This window comes from Schistosoma mansoni, chromosome 4 (genome assembly GCF_000237925.1).
Source record: "Schistosoma mansoni strain Puerto Rico chromosome 4, complete genome".
In the NCBI taxonomy this organism is placed as follows: Eukaryota; Metazoa; Platyhelminthes; class Trematoda; order Strigeidida; family Schistosomatidae; genus Schistosoma; species Schistosoma mansoni.
This window is the reverse complement of record NC_031498.1, coordinates 15,254,016-15,274,381: the sequence shown is the minus strand read 5'-3', so window position 1 is coordinate 15,274,381 and position 20,366 is coordinate 15,254,016. Positions and strand designations below refer to the sequence as shown.

General features: G+C 40.1%; 2 protein-coding genes across 2 annotated transcripts in view; one reads left to right on the top strand and one right to left on the bottom strand.

The window, feature by feature from the left end:
* Smp_153920 (putative cyclin G2) overlaps positions 1-6,233 on the bottom strand; it is a gene marked incomplete at its 5' end in the record, with an annotated part of 7,236 nt that extends 1,003 nt beyond the window's left edge. The window contains 6 exons of the mRNA XM_018796953.1: positions 1,785-2,041; positions 4,196-4,624; positions 5,539-5,610; positions 5,651-5,794; positions 5,829-5,921; positions 5,955-6,233. Of these exons, the coding sequence (XP_018652043.1) occupies positions 1,785-2,041; positions 4,196-4,624; positions 5,539-5,610; positions 5,651-5,794; positions 5,829-5,921; positions 5,955-6,233 (1,274 nt within the window). The remainder of the gene's footprint in view (positions 1-1,784; positions 2,042-4,195; positions 4,625-5,538; positions 5,611-5,650; positions 5,795-5,828; positions 5,922-5,954) is intronic.
* Positions 6,234-16,248: 10,015 nt separating this feature from the next.
* Positions 16,249-20,366, top strand: part of Smp_059100 (msf1/px19 related) — a 6,542-nt gene continuing 2,424 nt past the window's right edge. The window contains exons 1-2 of the mRNA XM_018796952.1: positions 16,249-16,357; positions 16,394-16,619. Of these exons, the coding sequence (XP_018652042.1) occupies positions 16,272-16,357; positions 16,394-16,619 (312 nt within the window). The 5' untranslated portion in view covers positions 16,249-16,271. The remainder of the gene's footprint in view (positions 16,358-16,393; positions 16,620-20,366) is intronic.

The window sequence follows — 20,366 nt, the reverse complement described above, 5'->3', positions numbered from 1 at the left end:
CCTCATTCCAACCAATGGTGCACATGGGTTCCAGTATCCTGAGGGAACAAATGGCATATGAACCAATCGTTGGTCACTGGCTAACATGGGACTGCATCTCCTTAAGATGCTCCACTGCCTTGTGGATCAGATCTTCAGGTCAAAGGCTCCGGGTGTGGCCCCCTAAGAAAACCACCTGCTTCGGTTTGGGCACCTGGGCAGTATCACAGCCCTCACACCAATCAAATGAGATTTGTGTGGTGCATATGTATCTGGTGCTTTTTTGTACCAATATTTATGTGTTTAAATAATAAATAATAATAATAATAATATGGACTAGAAGAATCCGTCATTAAAAAAGTTCTCGAGCTATATGATCTTAAGTATAAAACTGTACTTTTTCCAATATCTCTTGGGTCTTAGAGACACAAATGTCAAATGCTGGATGAAAATTCCCATCTAGTTATCCAATTATCATTGAATCACAAATGAAGACAATAATTCAGTATGTCAATACTACAAACAGATTTACATCATCCAGTGACTAACTGGAAAATAATTTATAGATTCCAAACTTGTAAACCTTTTTATTTGTTTGTTATTAGGATTTGTTGCTTAAATTTGTCACAACTACTGACCACTTAGAATTGGATGCTTGGTAACATTATTTTATTTAAACAATGGTAGGATACATTTGACTGGTTGGTAAAATGTATTTTACTAAAAAAGACGAGGCAATATTCCTGTTGAACGGGAAAGAACAGGTCGGATAAATACGATAGCTGTCATTATTCAGTGGATGGACAGCAATATTGATAGAAACCACAGTTAGCCTGAAGCACATGAAAATGTCAAAGTATCTTATTGTCAGTAAACCAAATAACCGGTATCAAACATCATAAAAAAACTTTGCTCGAATAAGCTATTTTACATAACCGATAAGACCTAAAAGGGTTGTATTCTAATGGTAAGTAGTAACAGGCAAAGAAAAATCTGAAGGTGATACGAATGTTTAGAGATCTCTAACTTATGTATTAGGTTTAATTTTGGAACCAGAGGTTTCCAAAACGTACACACATGACGAACGAAATTTCTATGGATTTGCAAGAGATCTAGTTTAGATTTTAAGCACTTTACCAAATGGTAGAAATGACTGAGAAACGAAAGTTGTATGATGTACTGAGTTGTCAAACTAGCAAAACCTTCAAACAGAAGTGTTTTCGTGATCCACACATTCATACAATCGATTAGTTTGAAATTACAAGAAAAATCCCGAGATGGTAGCAATTTTATTCAAACGATCTAGTGAGACCGTAGTCATTGAGCGAAATATTTGGTTTTAGAATTAGCATATTTAGTTACATTCCTGAATGATACTTCAATTAGGAATCTCGGAATATTGTAACGTTTTGACAGTATTGATTAGTCGATTTGCTCTTAAATTGTATACTTTTTACCCTACTAAATAATTAAGAATAAATGAGATGTATTAAAATGGTTCGCAAAACATTCTCTTTTATCATACAACAAACATTTTATAGCTAAACAGTACATTATTTGACTAAGTATTGAGGGAGACTATAAGCCTTTAGAGTTGTGGAAGATGGTTTCTATATAGTGATCAGACTCTTGAAATTTATGAAGTTCAGTGTAAAAGAATCATTTTCAGCATATGGTACGCAGACAAAAACAATGAAACGAAGCTTTTAAGGAAAATGGACCTTTTTAATAAGTTATTCTACAACCAGAAAGGCTAGTTCACTTATTTTTCGTGGAAAAAAAACATTAATTATGAATAGACTTACTATAAACCCAAATCCATGTTCGAAAAAATATCATTTAAATGAACCAGCTCTTCATCTATCTCTGTGATAGTTGAAAGAGCTGGAGGAGAAGATGTAGAAATGCTGCGTTGTGTGCGCCTTGATAAAGTCCACACAAGTGGTGGTGAGCTGCCTAATAGACGGGATGAAGGGTAATCCTGAACTGTGTAGGATCCCGATGTTTTGGTAAGTGCTTCCTTTAATGTGGAAGAACATGCAATAACATCAGTCCAAGAAATCTGCAAAATTAAATGAAGAAGGATTAGTGAGTAGGCTTTTTAATCAAATCAGCCAGTCATAATCAACGTGGAGTCCAGGACAAATGTCCGTTAGCCTAACTTGCCATATAGACCAAATAAAAAAACAATAAAGCATTTTCTAAAGGTAAAAAATTGAATTATCATATAAGATGCTTGGTTATAATCTGCGTGATCGCGAATTCAAACCTTTTACTAGTTGCTTAATTTTAGTTACTGAAGGGTCATTAATATTTACGGAGTTGGAGGCCATTCGACTCACAACTACTATATCGTTGATTCGAACGCCGCTTCATATACCATTACACCTAAAGTGTGGCTCAAGAATGAGTACAATAATCCGAAATAGGTACATAAGTCATATTATAAAAAAACAATTCACAAAATAAGGTAGTTTAGAGTCATATATATGAAACTATTTGGTGAACCTGACAGTTCACACCGTTTTTAGGCCGTGAAGCATACTATCTGAAAAGATATATGGATTACTAGAAATAATAATGCGGGCCCTTGAGGCAGTGTTCATAATTAATGAGGCTGAGAATAAGGAATTATGAGAAACTATAACCGAGATAGTTGACGAACGGATCCAGTTAGATATTTTCTCCAAAATGGGATATGAATTTATGGCAAATCTATTTATGATTCATGTTGTGTTTACGGGAAATAACTGAACCAAGTGCTGATTCCAAAAAACTGATTGGTGAAATGAATTTTCGATTTAATCTAAAAGCATCTAGAGACAGCTTATCCTAGCGCACTATACGGCCCTTCAAAAGAGAAGGTTGAATATAATGCTGATGGCTGTCAAACAAAGATATATCGTATGTCCATGACCGTTAGATTTGTTGGTTGAGTCCTGTGATATAAGAGCTCAATAGTCAAAGACTATAAGTTAGATAACTCGATATCAGTGCCAGTTGTCATAGCCAGATCATTTTTGGTTTTCTTTTATGTATTTACCGTATTGTTACTGTGATTTCGCTAGCCTATTTTCCACTTTCTTCTTCTGAGGCTAGACGTAAGGTATTTGGTGAAGATGGCAAATCAGTTGAAGTGGTAAACATTTATTGACTGAGGTATCTAACCACCGCATGCCTAAATGCACGACATTTGCTGGTGCAAGGGTAATTTGGAAAAAAACCATGATTGATATTCATGTACTAGGTGTTGTAAATGTAAAAGTAGTTAGTTAACTTCCGGAATATAAACAACATACAAATAGGTTTAATCATAACTAGTATCGACAACCTACAAATGAGTTTTTCGAACATTAAGTTACCCAACTGGGTATTTTCGCTAAGCTTCATACTATTGCTTCAAAGGGTTTGTGAAAATTTTGATAAGATTGGAACACAACATGAGTTACAGTACCCAAAATGCGAAGCGACTCAACCCGGGAATAAAAGTGACTCAATACTACAAGTACATCTCTTTAGCAAAAAGCTACTGTAAAACACCAGTCAGTTCTAGATTTGAGAATACATTGATAATAGGCTATTTTGAGTTCGCTTTCAGGGTGTGTTTAAGGAAGTATTTACTAAACATCTGAACAGTAAGATCACAATTATTTGCAATATGATTTAACGATCACTACTTGGAAACATCAGCAATTTAACATCAGTAAAAGACAGATTTCGCGGATAACTATTTTTACTCGTAATGGCTATTCTGTAATTAACTGTAATTGTGTTTGATAAGACCATTTGACCAGCAGACATCAAAACAAATGTGGGATTACCGATGAGGACGTTTGATTCTTCTTATTGAGAGTACATTTCAGTAGATTACGATAAGTATTATTATTAACCATTAGAAATTATTTAATGTGTTGTTCCAGAAATTTAAAAAGTTGAGTAATAAGTATGGTGTAAAACTTGCAGGGTTACTTAATGTAAGTCAAAACAAACAAGATGTTGTAGACTGTCAAGATCGGTCAGGAAATAATATACATCCGTAGTCAGAGAGATCACTAAACACATGTAATATTTCCACCAGAATCAGGAATTATTATGGATAAACTTATTACCCATTAAAAGTTGCAGTGACCAAACAGGGTTTCATTAAGTTATGAGAAGGGAATTTATGAAGTGAAATTTGTTTAAAAAATATAAATTAGGAATAAAAGCTACTTACGTTGCATATAAGTGACAAGTTATAGAGGTCAGACGTATGAAACTGCAGCCAATCGTCAACTGAACCCAGTGACCCCACAGCTGAATTAAAACAAAGATGATTAATCAAGGCCAGTGCTAGGCACGAAGGACGAAAGCATGATACTTCTGAGGAGACTAGAGCGATTTCGATCTGACGACAAATAGAAATAGGGACAGGCAACCAAGTGTTTTGACTTCCAGATTTATTCTGATAAGACACAAACGGAATGCCGAACGATGAGAAAATGGACAGGAAATCAATAGCTGTAGCCGAGCATGCACCTATAGCAGCAACGCTGGAAGGTCCCAACTTTGTAAGGATAATTTCCACCATTCGCGTCAGATCAGCAGCTGTGCCGCCACATCGTGATAGCGTTACAAGGCTTTCGGGTGTGGGTGAAACGTGGTCCTACAAAATAGTACAACACTAATATGTTTAAAACAGTACGGAATAAACCAGCAAAAAATATCTTGAAATTTATGCAATAAACTACGGTCAGATGAAACTGTCTCACTGTCTAGGTGTCATAAAGGGATAATTCTGAAGCTAGGATAAGTCAAGTGGATGAAAAAGCGAGACTCAAAATAAATATTCTAATATATTATGTGAAAGATTGTAATTTCGGGCAGTAAATGGATAATTAACACGTAGGTGAGCAACAAAATGAAACATAGGAATCTTCACCATACTCAAGTGTTAACGTTGATCACCTTTCATAATTAGTATCGTAAGTGAATAAATATGACCAAGTTATTTAGATCTTTAATCTGAGACTGCTTTATACCGGAAAGAACTTAAGGTAGCAACAACAAAAAATAATTGGATGGTCTATTTTCTGAGTTTTACAGTTATCGTTGGTAGTAAAAGTACGACCATCCGTAGGTCAATTGTGGATAAGTGTAACATCAGTATGCAAAAGTAAAACAGACAGCAATAACTGCACATCTAACTCGACTAGAATTTATTTACAAAAAACAATAATCTTGAATCCCTTTGTACATTTTACTGAGTTTTCATAAAGGAAACGAGCAGATGTCTAATGACATCACACCAAGTCTACTCAGTAGCATCAAAAGGTTAGTTAAGCGGACTATAAGATGAAACCTTACAAAAAAAACAAAGATTTTACGAACGAAGTATACCAGTTAACTCAATCGTGGTATATGGTTTTCAGGAAAACGTACTTATGCGTAAAATACTTTAATAGAGTTTAACAACTTAAGTTATAATTAAATTCATGATACATGCTCCATCGTATACTGTAAAATCAGGCATTTAAAAGTCTGTATACATACTGGTTGGACTTTTAAAACTATACTTACGGATGATCTCTCGAACTTGGAGGTGATATAGTAGCATGCAGCGGCCACGCACATTGCGTACTTCGGCTTAACCTAAATAGTCATTATATACGAAAAAAAATTACAAGCTTACTTTGACTTTAGCAACCAGTAAATCCATTAAACACACTGCCTTGCAGAATATAATGGAGGAAAGAGAATAATAGGCGCTATGTAAGGACCATAGTTTGAACAAAGTTTCTGCTCTCAATGCTGCGTCAACCTTATCATCCAAATCCTGAAGGTATTATCGCACAGAAGTGACAGCTTACTGAGTTCACAGCTAGTAAATGTTCGTTATCAATATGAAGTAATTTTTCTTGGGACAAAGAAGAGAATAATTTTTCCTGAATAGCGTAGTAAAACTAAAAATTGTACGGGAGGCTGAGTAAACTTACTGCTTGGCATCGAATGCTTGGAAAGTGTGTTGGTATGTAAGGACTGGAGGCTTGTAGTGAAAGACATTGGCCAGGATTAAGGTCATTTTCAAAAGTTTTATAATGACTAGAAGGAGTAATTTGTTGATGTGACTCCGAATTTGTCTCAGAAACTTCCAGACGTTTTTTCAGACGGCGACCTTTTTTGGGGGACTTTACAGGTGAAATCACTGCTTTAGGTACATTAATGGTCGGCGCTCCGAAGATCCCCATCGTGTTCCTTGAACTTGTTACCATCATTGTGCCAAACAGACTAAGGATGTTAGTGAACCGGGTTTAAAAACAAAGGTATGGAAGAGTTCGAGATCTGATTGGCCAACTAGAAGTGACCTTGATGTACAGAGCAGCTGATGCAGCAGACATTTTACCTTTGGAAGTTAATGTTACAAACAAGAACAATGTACCAAAAAACTTATCATGTAATTCCATGGAACATGGCATTCAGTCTGATGCAAAACTATTTCGAAAATATCTTGTTTATGTCTAAAATCTATAGTCGAGTTTCTGAACTACCCTATTTTATAAGTGAGCTCCGAAGATGTACAGAACATGATCTATATCTAATTTTAAATTAACTTCGATACATGGGTGATCAGGCTGATCAGAGGAGTGCTCACTTCTTACCTCTAATTTAGTAAAGAGAATTAGTAAAGTGCTTATTCCTTGGGACTGACCTTGAGCGGTAAAAGTGCAGTCTTCATTACGGACAGGTATGAATCTTACTATATCCCTACTAGAAACCAGATTGCAAAACAACTTAGTTGTTGTTAGAAGTGATCGAGGAGTAAAGTTCAAGCAGTCCTCCCCAGTGCCCACAGATCCAAAGTTATCTTCGAATCTCTTTTGGAAGATTGAACTAAGGGTACCATCACTATGGCTTGCTGTTAAGAGTTTTATGATCTACTGATTTGAACCCCGAAAAAGTTCGGATGAATTTTTATGAGAGCCATTCCATTTTGATGTCCTTTCTGTGTGCACCTTGTTACAGAAAATTACCATTGGTCGATTCGGATGAAGAGAATTGCGTGCAGCATAATACATCATGATCATGATCCCCCTAATCCTCCTATATTGAACTGGGTGTAAATTGAAGACCTACGACGGATCGAGGTGTGATTTATTTTTATACCCATGTAACATGTTTCGCACTATCTTAGTACTAATGGTAATCAAGAAGTTAATTGTCTCATTCGTGATGACCACTCAGAGACTGACCTAAGAAGAGAAGATAAGACCCCTCACCGGTGATTCTGTAATGGAGAAGGTAGTGGGCTGAAAACTTTCGTTTTTTTCCGGTGTTAAAGTAATAAAGTAACTGAATCCAAAGACTGCATTAGTTGCACTGGTATTTTCCTAGACTCTCTGAGTATGCGTTACACTTCTGTCTGAAGACGTACTCAGATCGTGCAACACTTATGGAATCCGATCCTCTTACATAGCTTACGTTATTGTTACAGCCAATGAAACGACGAGTGTAGAGGGATGAACAGTTTATGTCAGAGTCACATCATATTAAGCACATTTGTTTTGTCTAAACAAAGCCTGACTTTGTAACCACCAAGACAAAAGAGATGCCCAAACTATCCAGCCGGTGGTCGTGTTCTGAGTGATATATAAAGTTGGCGACCTACGAGAAAAGGGTAAAAAAAGCAAAGTTTATAACTTCAAGTTCTTCACTGGTAATTTACCAGACTGAAGAGTAGCCTACGTTAGGTATTCATCGAGAAGTGTAGCTGCAACGAAGGATACACGGTCACACGATTCTTATTTAACCCGAGTAGACCTCTCCCAACATAGAGTGGTCAAAATATTACCCCTGTTTGCACTTTGTAATAATATTGTTTTCTCTTTATCAAATATCCATTTACAAAGGTTGCTATTGGTTGGCTGAGGACCGACTAAAAATTCGTCACAGTCGTCGATTACTTTTTTCCACATTATGCTTTCGCCTATACAGCTAAACCACCCAGGGCAGAAAATTATCTGTCACTTAAATAAATGCCGTCAAACTAGCGAAAGGTTAGGCTATTTTGACCACTTGCTTTACAATGGCAAGCTATTTCTTAAAATTGATAGCTAGGGAGATGATTAAAACGTTGTACTGACTTTCCTAATTGTAATTAACCCTCAGGAATGCATTGTGGGGTTCATTATGAATATTGTGGGTGGTTTGGGATTGCTTTTGCAGGTTTTGCTGACTGCTTGTTTATGAAACAGGTTCGCCGAATAATCGATTTCACTGCTATCGAGCGTTGCTATTCATCATTCTCAAGGGTCATTGTCATAGGTACGTTTTAATGAATTAAGCAATTCCCAACAACAATGAGAGTAAAGGAAAGAACACGTTGAAAATCCCTGCGAAACGTTTCGTTGAATAGTATCGTCATTTATTTGTTTCTTTTTCCTGACTTGTGTTCTAACCTAAATTCAAGTCTTCTTAACCACACTTTAATTCCTTCAGACCTCCTTGTCTGGGACCTTGTTGTTTGACCTTGGTCAAAGATTAACCCTCATCGTTTAACTTTTCTGTTGCATATCACCAGGCTGTCGACAACATAGTTGCGTATAAGTAAACTCAAGGTCACGGTGTGGTTCAGTACCTTTAACTGTCTTCTTGGGAAGGTTGCTAGCATCCCTGAAGATAGATATCTGATTTCATCTAGAAGTGAGGGGTAGTACCGGTTCTTAGGTATCGAACTCTTATTCACTAACCATCCCGTTGCTGTTTGGTACGCTATTTTGGTCGGAAGAAAAATACGACTGTGTAGCACAGGTGTAACGATCGAGGTATTTTGTACTTTTGATAAAATTTAATATCTTTCTTAGGTTACTTACGCCTGTTACCACTCATGGAGGAGCATAGGTCACTAACAATTATTCTCCATCCAATTATGTCCTGAACAGTACTTTCTAATTGCTTCCAGTTGCTATTCATTCTTTTCATGTCTGCTTCCAGTTCTCGATGCAGTGTGTTCTTTGACCTTCCTCTTTCTCGTTTCCCTTCAGGATTCCAAGCTGGTGCCTGCCTTGTGATGCAGTTTGGTGATTTCCTCCATGTGTGTCCCATTCACTTCCAACGTCTGTTCCTAATTCCCTCCTCAGACGGAACCTGGTTTTGCCTCTCCCACAGTAGGTTGTTGATGGTGGTATCTGGTTCACGGACAGTGAGTATCTTGCACACACAATTGTTTATAGTACTGTACATTCTGATGATGTGTGGTAGTGTCGCATTTCATTTCCATACAATAGAACTTTCTTGACGTTCGTATTGAAGATTGTGAATTTGATGTTGGTTAACAGTTGTTTTGAGTTCCATGTATTATTCAACTGTGGAAATGCTGTCCTTGATCTGCCAATCCTTGCATTTCAATCTGCATTGCATTCTCCTTGTTCATCAATGATGCTGTCCAGATATGCGAAAGATTCCACATCTTCCAGAGACTTTCTGTCAAGTGTGATTGGGTTAATGTTCGCCGTGTTGTATTTGAGGATCTCAGTCTTTCCCTTGTGTGTGTTGAGTCCTACTGTTGCAGAGGCTGTTGCTACACTAGTTTTCTCGACCTACATTTGTTCGTGTGTATGAGATAGAATAGTCAGGTCATCTGCAAAGTCCAAATCGCTTAGTTGCATCCAACCTCTCCGATGAATTCCGTGCTTCACACCAGATGTGGAGGTCGGCCACGTGAAGGATGAGGAGGAAGAGAGAGTAAGCAGCCTTGTCTGATACCAGTCTTCACTTGGAATACGTTTGTCAGCTGTCCTCCTTGAACGACTTTTCACCGTAGTCAGTCGTAGATATTCCGTATGATGTTGAAGATTTTTTCCAATAATCCATAATGTCTTCACTCGGTTAGTCCAGTCAGCTACAACGTAAGACCAGGCACATTTATGCACCGGCCTAAGATGCCACATCATACTCATTAACACAACAAGATGAAGGCCAAACTCATAGAAGTAGTCACTTCAATGGTGGTAATATATAAAAGATTGTATATAAGGATATAGTACAGGAAGAAAGAAAGATATGAAGCTATTTCAATCTTGTAGTTTAAGCAGAGACGGAGTGTATACACCTACGCTATTATGATCGATCCCGAGTCCTTTCACTCTCAGTCTCCAACCATTGGTTACGATAGTCACGAGGACCCCAACCAACTACTCTGCATCTATCAACATGGCTCAGACTAGTAGTTAGTGACTTCAAGCACTGATGCTATGTTTTGGTTCGGCCGTCCCTAACTTCCTCCCAGTCATCTCCAACACTAGTCAGCAATGCGTGCCATGGTAATCGGTGTTCAAGCATACGTTACACATGGCCCGACCATCTCGGTCGATGAAGATTCACAACCTCATCAACTGGTTTACCATCATTCCCTAATACCCTGTGTCTTAACTCACCCGACGATCACAGCAGGTACTGGTAATATTTCTAAGACATCTGCGATTGAATACTAGTAGCTTACGATTATCTTCTACCCTTCCTTAATGACCATGGTTCGTAGCCGTTAAGTAAAACAGAACGAACTGCTGAGCAGTGTACTTAACCCTAAATTGATAGACGGATATCTCGCCTTTGCCACGGGTAACGTGAGTTGGCAAAAACCAAACCTACAGGGATTTCGTCAAACACCAACCCATTACGGCCGGCCAAACTTCCAAGATGAGTGAAGTTCTCAAAGCGTTCGACTGTTTCACTCCTCGTTCACAGCTCAGGTGTTGACGCAGGCCACTCCTGGAGTAACAATTCACATTTAGAGGGAGAGAAACACATCTCGAACATCCTGGCATTGTTGCTCAGTGCTGCCAAAAGACTCTACATTTTATCAGCGTCTTCACCAAACAGGACTATATCATCTGAATATTCCAAGTCAATAAATGAACTCCTGGTAGGAGATCAATGCCCGAAAATTCAGTCGACGAGAACGTTATTTCCAGCAACAGGTCTATGATGAAGTTAAACAAGAATGCAGATAGTGAGCAGCCTTGACGGACACCACTTGAGGTTGTAAAGTCAGGTGGCAGTTCACCATAAGCTCTCACTCGACTGGTAGTGTTCGAACAATGAGCCTTCACAAGGTTTATGTACTTCTGAGGTACACCTTTCAATGACAGACACTGCCACAGAACCTCTCGGTCTACAGAGTCAAATGCTGCTTTCAAGTCAAGAAAAACTATCATTGTCGGATGCTGATTAGCACGCCTGTGTTCTAGAACCTGACGAATAGTGAATATGTGGTCGATACAGTCACGACCAGGTCTGAAGTCAGCCTGATTTTCTCGTGTTTGCAGTTCACGAGTCTTAGTTAGGCGCCCGATAATTATTGAGGCTAGTATTTTAGATGCTATGTTAGTCAGACTAATCCCTCTATGGTTGTCACGGGATGATTTTGGCCTCTTCTTATATATTGGGACAATCAGCGATTGCGACCAGCCAGATGGGATTATATCTGGTTCCCAGATTTTACCTGAAGTCTTATTCATTCCGATCGAAAAAACTGGACCACCATCCTCAACGACTTATGGAATAATCCATCTGGACCAGATGCTCTTCCTCGCTTCAGATTAGCTATAGTTCTTAGGATTTCGACTAGAGTCAGGGGGTCCATTTTAATGTTCTATTCAGACTGTTTGGAAACGGCGGGTAGCAGTAGAATAGTAGAAGGTCAGCTTAACTACCTCTTAAAGTGTTTCGACCATCGTTTTAAACATCTGTGCTAAGGGAACATAAGAGTTCCGCCTTTTCCCGAGACTGTCTCACACATACTTGGCTTCTCAATTCAGGTTTATTTTATTAGTCTTAAGAGCCGTCTGGTGTTGCCTACAACCGCGGCCTTTTCCATCTCTTTTGCCTTCGTTGCCCATCACTGCTCACGATCGTTCCTTAGACTTTTGTTCAACCTAGATCTGATTTGCTTTCGCTCTTCATCGTGTTCGCAGCCTGGAGGGATCAGTTTACGAGAGACTATCCTTGCAATATACTTAGAAGAAACTCATTGGTTTTTGTACACTTTTGTTTAAATCACTAATAGATGCTACTGCTGTTTCCACAGCTGTTCGTGTGTCTTTCCAAGCAGCATCTGGGTCAGTCTCGTTTACAGAACTTCCTAGATGTGAACTCAGTTGTTCCTGGGACTTACTTCGGACTTTCTCGTCCTCCAGTTCAATCCTAATGGGTCTTCTTAGTATGTCTTTTCTGCTTCCAGTGAGGCGCAGACAAATGCGTGTTCGTATTAAAGCGTAACTAGAGTCTGAACATGTATTCCATTACGAGCGACAATCTTCTATTGAGCCTCTCCAACGATGATTGATGACAATATGGTCTATTTGAGTCCATCGTTGGTTTGGTGAAGGTGGTCGCCATGTTAGACTATGTCTCTCCTTATGCTTAAAATTAGTGCTTGCTAAAAATAAACGATTGTCTGAGCATAGTTGCAACAGACGATCACCATTATCTGTTCTCTGAGCCGGAATACTAAAATACCCACCTAAATGTCTTTCTGTTTGGTTTGAGCTGCCTACTTGGACATTAAAGTCACATGCAACGAGTACTATGTGCATACATTGAAGGCTACAATGTGCAGTTTGAAGTGATGTTTCTGTAGACCTGGGACAGTGTTTTTCGCACTAGAATCGTTGGCTATGGTGAGTGTTGTTAAAGGTATGAGGGGGGTTATCACTTCCCGGTTGCCCACACCATGAAAGGATTTTTCTAGAGGTACTTGAAAAGGAAATTGAATTACATGTGGTCTTAGTGACCTGAGAGCTTGACCACAGTGCCTAAGGGATAAATGCTTGAGGTCGGTCGCACACGACCTTTTGTGAGTAATTTTGTGTTGGCTCCGTACTTGTTGAGACCTCACCTCCGGAGGCTGAAATCCGTGGGATAAGGCGAGGTGTGCATTTCTAACTCCACCCCTCTTTATGGGAAGGTTGCATCTCTGTTATGGTGGTTGTCTGAAAAAAACATTTTACTGCCATCACACCTCTGTACAGTCAACACTACGTCCTCGCCTTCGGACCTTGGGTTTACTGCCTTTAGTCTTACCGCTCCTCAACCGACTCGTCTGGCATGGTAGGACCTTGAGGAACGATTGTGTCAGCAAGTATAGCTCGATTGGTTCATTCTGGTAGGCGTGCCCAACCACAACATCAAGGTAGTAGCAACGGTCGGGGAAATTTATATATGGTCCTCCTATCCACTCTGTCAAACAACTCATCATAGTCAAGGAAGTTGACGTGTTGTGACGAGCTCCATTCAATTGATTATCAAACGATGATCTGTAGTGTCACGATTTGGTCTGTTCAAGAAAGATTCTTACGGAATCCACCCTGTTGATCTTGAAGTTGGACGTCCACTTAATACTTTCATCCGATTCAACAACACTCTGTTGAAAACCTTTTCTGGTACCGATAGTGGTGTGATGCCTCTATAGTTCTAACATTTGCCCAGATATCCTTGATGAGACGACCATTTCTCCAATCTGTCGATGACACTTGTCTAGATCTCCCATCAGGATGGCCAGGTCCTTTTCTTGAGCACTTAGCTATGATCGATTGCAACCTCTCATAAAATCGATCTTTATCGCCTTCATTGCTATCATTGATGGGTGCATAAGATTGGGTAACATTCATTGCGATTCCCTCTTTCTTCGTTTTGAAGGATAGTCGGATGATTCTGGATCCATGCGATTTTCATCTTATAAGTACTTTACGCGCTTCTTGGATAGCATCAGGGCAACACTGTGAGTGTGTGAAGCAGCTTCTTTTTCGTGACCGGAGTACAGCAGCATGTCTCCCTAAGCTAAATGTTTCTGTCCAGCTTGGGACAGAACCGCTATGCTGTATCTACTCATTTCCTTAGCTATTTCATCGGACCTCCCAGTTTTCTTTATTGTTCGGCAATTCCATGTTCCTTTAAAAATTGTTCCTCTGATTGTCAGAATGAGCATCGGCCTCGTGACTTCCGAAGAATCTCAGATTTCATCATGAGGTGTCATAATTCCTCCTTCAGCTCGGACAGAGTTTACAGGATTTAATTTGTTTACTCTAGTTAGCATTGCTTTTAGCAAGATTGTTTTCCTCGGGATGGTGTTGAGGACCCCCCGCCCAACTCTTCACCTTTATTCAGGATTGTAACCGTCAGTAACTCAAGACCAGCTTCTTGCGGAGTTAACCAAAGCAAATGGCACTCAATACTTGTTTGACTCGTCAACGGCAGAGGGTTATCCGTGATGCTATCGAGAATTACAAACCGTAGATAGTTTCACTTCATAGTTCCTTTAACGCCACAAGCAAAACTTAGGAACAAATATGAGAACAGTTATAGAATAATGAGTGGCAGGAACATTGGCCTTAGCAAAAAGCACTTGCACTTGTATCTGATATCTGTGAGTCATTAGTAAAAAATCCAATTTTGTCACAGGCGCTACTGTCTAGTTGAGTTCACTACACTATCCTCAAAAGTCATGGAGACCCTGATATACGACGATTTATGTGACTACTTACTATCCATGGACCTCATTTCGCCCCAATAGCACGTTTTCAGGAAGGGCCACCCCTGTATGGCCAAACTGCTGACTGCGGTCGATAGATGAAAAACCGTTCTTGATCATAGGGGGAGGGTTGATGATGTATAACTTGATTTCTTAAATTCTTCGATATGGTCAGTCAAATATATCTCACCAGCGAGCAAAATCCGTTAGGTATGAAGCCATCGTTAATAGACTGGTTTATTTTATGTCTGAATAGTTGGATTTTACTCGGGCTACATAATATTCTAGTGGAGTTCCCTGTGGTTTAGTACTAGGACTGTGGGGGATATTCAAAGTAGACTTTTTTCTGTAATTACTTTTGTTAGTATTTGCATTTTCCATCAATTCTTACAATTTTCACAATTACCATTGTTGCCTGTAAAACTGTCGTTTAAAAACATGACCCTTGACCTTCCGTTTCCATCTGTAAATGCACATAACATGACCCATTGATAATTGCTCACAAACACTCTGCTGCAAATATAGGCTGTTCTGGCTTCTGGACAGACTAATCTGTTCTCAAGCCACATTTTGACCTTGCCACTTATTGACTTATTAATTCTGACTGTTTTTATATGATCTTATGTGTGTTGCTTGCTTGTCCTATTCATCATATGTCTGTAACTTATTTTTGATCCGACTATAAATATTGAGCAGCGCATGAATAAATCGAGTTGGCTCACTTGCCTTCTCCGACCCGCTACACTCTCGCCTCTTCGTTTCGTTTCCTTGATTTTCTGTCAAAATCAATGGGTGCATGAAATATGCATATTCAAAATCCATTCTCGTATTTGGCTTGTTTACTTCCGTTTCTCGCTAGCGCAGATTAAGTCGACAATTATATACGAGGATATGCAACATGCATATTTCGATGACAATCTGTATACAGTCCAAATAAAGTCAGATAAAGAGCCACTAAAGGACTTCTTCTATTAATCTATATAAATGACCTTTCTCAGAAAGTGTCTTCCGAGTCACCACATTTCAGAGACGATATCGAACTTTGGAGAATTTCGCCACCGATATGACTAGTTGACACTGAAGGGTACCATCAGCATTCTAGTTTGACAACTCTTTACCAGTAACACCCTCTATAAGCGAATCGTGCCCCACTCAGTTAAAATCAGAAGTCAGAAGTGAAAAGGTCGGAAGATATATTCGATGCGTTATCAATATATCGAGAAGCGATTAATCTAATCTGGCTAATGATCGTAGGAGATGTTTCCCACGCTGTGCTGTAACGTCATCTGGTGCGGATGTATGACCGAACGCCTTCAACTAAACAAGTCCACTAAAACTAATGTGGTCAGTATCGAATGTCGAACACTTACAAAGCTATTGATTTTATGGAATTATTTACAGCTACAACACTCTGGGAGGATCTGATCGGACTTCAAAGTTGGGCGGATAACGACGGAATTACCTCTGGCGCTTCAAGGTAAAAATTAGTCCGGATTACGCATACGACTTAAATAACTTCCCTCCAGGTCTATCACGAGTTGAAAATGACCTAATAGTGTTGGTACCCTATGATCCGAAGCCTTACGCTAACTGCGATAAGAGTGCTTCTGGAGCTAAACTCGCCCTTCTAACACTGGAAAGCATTTTTTGCCGTTTTGACGCTATAAATTTACAGTTAACAGTTTTATTCTACCCCATTTGGTGACTTACAGCATCCAAACACCACTGGCCACCACCTTAAACGCTTAGGCGGCTATTACGGACGCTTGCGTCATCCGTCTTTGTGATGACAGTTCATGTTACTCATTACTTGTCATTCCCTTGGGAATTTGTCACTTCACTGTTTTGGAGACGGTATCCTAATCCTCATGCGTACGTTCCTGTCTCTTACTGAGTATCTTTTATTAGAAAGCACGTTTTATCCGAGGATGTTTTGGAAAGATATCTCCTATCAGATGGCAGGTTGTACACTAAACGGTTGTTAATTAAGAAAATATCAAAGAGGATACCATTTTGGTTGCTTAGGTTTTTTCCAAAGGGTCAAGTGTCGGTCGTTGAAGAGTCCATTATCGACGTTAATGGTCAACGTGTCGATGTCGTCTCCAAAAATTTCGGTGCTTATAAAAAATACCTGGTAAGCCTAAAGATGTATGTCGAAATCTTCTGTTATGAGTGTGTCAGCGTGGTATTTGCATTTGACATAAGTCATCACCTCATAATGGTTATTTTACTCAACACCAAAGATTTTGTTACAATAAGTTCTAAGGACCAATTATAGAATGCTAGTCGAGATCCTAAAAAAAAACACTTTGCAAATCTTTCACAATAGTCGGTGCCTACTACTCACCTTCAGTTGCAAAAGTTGTGCATCAGGTTAGTTACGTTCGTATATTTAATCAGTCGTATGTTTGATACTAAAATGAAATGTAATTACCTCTCACGTCTCCAAAAGATATACAAAATAATATGTCAGGTGCTATCTTTTTGTTTGTGCTTTGCATTACCTGGCTTGGAACAAGTTGTAGTATTTATGAAGGCAAGTGACTACATGGAACTAACATGTTTTCTACCGACCCAACTACTCTTTAACACTGCTATTCATCCTCTTAGACTACGGTAGACGAAGTGCGTTTCAGGCCATGAGTTAATACTTATGCTAATTACCCATTCAACTTCATTTCTGTTTCTGTAAGAGTAGAAGTTCAACACTCACCAAAATATACCAACAAAACCTCGAAACAATCATGATATACTGGAAGTAATATATTTCCTCGAAATGACCTAAAATACATCGCAGACTACGGTGGGATATAACAGTTAAAAACTCCGTTGCTGCTACCTTGACGTGGTGGTCGGGCTTGCCTATCGTGATGAATCAATCGAGCTATGCTGGCTGGAACAATCGTTCCCCGAGGTCCTACCATGCCAGACAGGTCGGTTGAAGAGCGGTAAGACTAAAAGCAGCGATCTCAAGGTCCGAAGGCGAAGTCGTACTGCTGACTGTACAGAGGTGTGACAGCAGTAAGGTGTTTCCTTCAGACAACCAGCATGACAGCGATACTGCCTTCCCACAAGGAGGGGTGGGGTTAGAGAAGGTCGACCCTAAAAATGCACACCTCGCCTTATCCCACGGATATCCGTCTCCGGCGGTAAGGTCCTTTGAAGAACGGAGCTAACACAAAAACTACCCACAAAAAGGTCGTGTGTGACCGACCTCAAGCAGTTGTCCCTTGGGCACTGCGGTCACGCTCTCAGGTCATTAAGACCACTTCTAACCCAATTTCCTTTTCAGGTACCCCTAGAAGAACCCTTCCACGGTGTGGGCAACCGGGAAGTAATAACTGCCCTCATACCTCTAACAGCACTCAAGACCACTGTATTCATAATCAATCTCCTTCAATTCCTACTATTCCTTCTACCTTGACTTTCAACACTAAACTTCCTGTTCCGGTTTCCTCCTCAAGTGTCACCATGGCCAACGATTCTAGTGCGCGAAACGCTGTCCCAGGTCTACTAAAACCTCGCTCCAAACTACACATTGGAGCCTTCAACGTACGTACTTAAGTACTTAAGTCAAATCGGTCAACAGGCCTCCTTAGCTAAAACCCTAGAATCTCGTACCATTGATGTATGCTGTGTCTCCGAAACACGCATACAGGATCCCAGTATGGTCATTCACTTGACCTCACCTCGCCAAAATGAACAGTCAACGAAATACACCCTCCATGTATCTGGCGACCCGTTGGCTAGTTCTCGTGGACTTGCAGGTGTAGGCATAGCACTAAGTACAAGGGCAGAACAGGCACTATTAGAATGGATCCCCGTTAACAGTCGCCTATGTGCTGTCCGGCTAAATGGCTCCGTAAGAACTCGGAAGGATAGGGACACACGTCGTTGCCTTTTCGTCGTTTCTGCCTACGCTCCCACTGACTGCAGCCATGATGAAGTAAAAGATGACTTTTACAGAAAACTCTCTGAGCTTCTTCAGAAAGCTAAGCGCTCAGACATAGTAGTCGTAGCGGGTGACTTTAATGCCCAGGTAGGCAGCTTAATTCAAACGGAAAGACATTTAGGTGGGTATTTTAGTATTCCGGCTCAGAGAACAGATAATGGTGATCGTCTGTTGCAACTATGCTCAGACAATCGTTTATTTTTAGCAAGCACTAATTTTAAGCATAAGGAGAGACATAGTCTAACATGGCGACCACCTTCACCAAACCAACGATGGACTCAAATAGACCATATTGTCATCAATCATCGTTGGAGAGGCTCAATAGAAGATTGTCGCTCGTAATGGAATACATGTTCAGACTCTAGTTACGCTTTAATACGAACACGCATTTGTCTGCGCCTCACTGGAAGCAGAAAAGACATACTAAGAAGACCCATTAGGATTGAACTGGAGGACGAGAAAGTCCGAAGTAAGTCCCAGGAACAACTGAGTTCACATCTAGGAAGTTCTGTAAACGAGACTGACCCAGATGCTGCTTGGAAAGACACACGAACAGCTGTGGAAACAGCAGTAACATCTATTAGTCATTTAGACCATAGGGCTCCAAAAAACCAGTGGATTTCCTCTAAGTCTATTTCACTGATGGATTCGCGTAAACTCATCCCATCAGGCTCTGAACATGACGAAGAGCGTAAACAAATTAGATCTAGGTTAACTAAAAGTCTAAGGAACGATCGTGAGCAGTGGTGGGCAACGAAAGCAAAAGAGATGGAAAAGGCAGCGGCTGTAGGCAACACCAGGCAACTATTCAGACTAATAAAAGAAACCGGAATTAAGAAGTCAAGTGTAAGTGAGACAATCTCGGAAAAAGACGGAACCCCTATCTGCTCTCAACCCAAACGTTTAGAACGATGGGCGGAACACTTTAAGGAGCAGTTTAGCTGGCCTTCAGCTACTGCACAACTACCCACTATTCCCAGAAAACCTGAATGGAACATTGAAGTAGGCCCCCCGACCCTACTTGAAGTTCAAAAGGCTATAAGTAATCTGAAACGAGGAAGAGCAGCTGGTCCAGATGGATTGGCTCCAGAGGTCTTTAAATATGGTGGTCCAATTTTAGCGATTAGGTTGACTAATATTCTGGCTAAAATCTGGGAGACGGACGTAATCCCATCTGACTGGTCACAATCTCTGATTGTCCCAATATATAAGAAGGGGCCAAAATCATCCTGTGATAACCATAGAGGGATTAGTCTGACTAACATAGCATCTAAAATACTAGCCTCAATAATTATCAGGCGCCTAACTAAGACTCGTGAACTGCAAACACGAGAAAATCAGGCTGGCTTCAGACCTGGTCGTGGCTTTATCGACCACATATTCACCATTCGTCAAGTTTTAGAGCACAGACATGCTTATCGGCGTCCGACAATGATAGTTTTTCTTGACTTGAAAGCAGCATTTGACTCTGTAGACCGAGAGGTTCTGTGGCAGTGTCTGTCATTGAAAGGTGTACCTGAGAAGTACATAAACCTTGTGAAGGCTCATTGTTCGAACACTACCAGTCGAGTGAGAGCTTATGGCGAACTGTCATATGATTTTACAACCTCAAGTGGTGTCCGTCAAGGCTGTCCACTATCCCCATTTTTGTTTAACTTCATTATAGACCTGTTGCTGGAAATAACACTCTCGTCGACTGAATTTTCAGGAATTGGTCTTCTACCAGGAGGTTCACTTATCGACTTAGAATACGCAGATGACATAGTCCTGTTTGGTGAAGACGCTGACAAAATGCAGAGTCTTCTGTTAGAACTCAGTAATAATGCCAGGATGTTTGGGATGCGTTTCTCCCCATCCAAATGTAAATTGTTACTCCAGGAGTGGCCTGCGTCAACACCTGAACTAAGGATAGGGAGTGAAGTAGTCGAA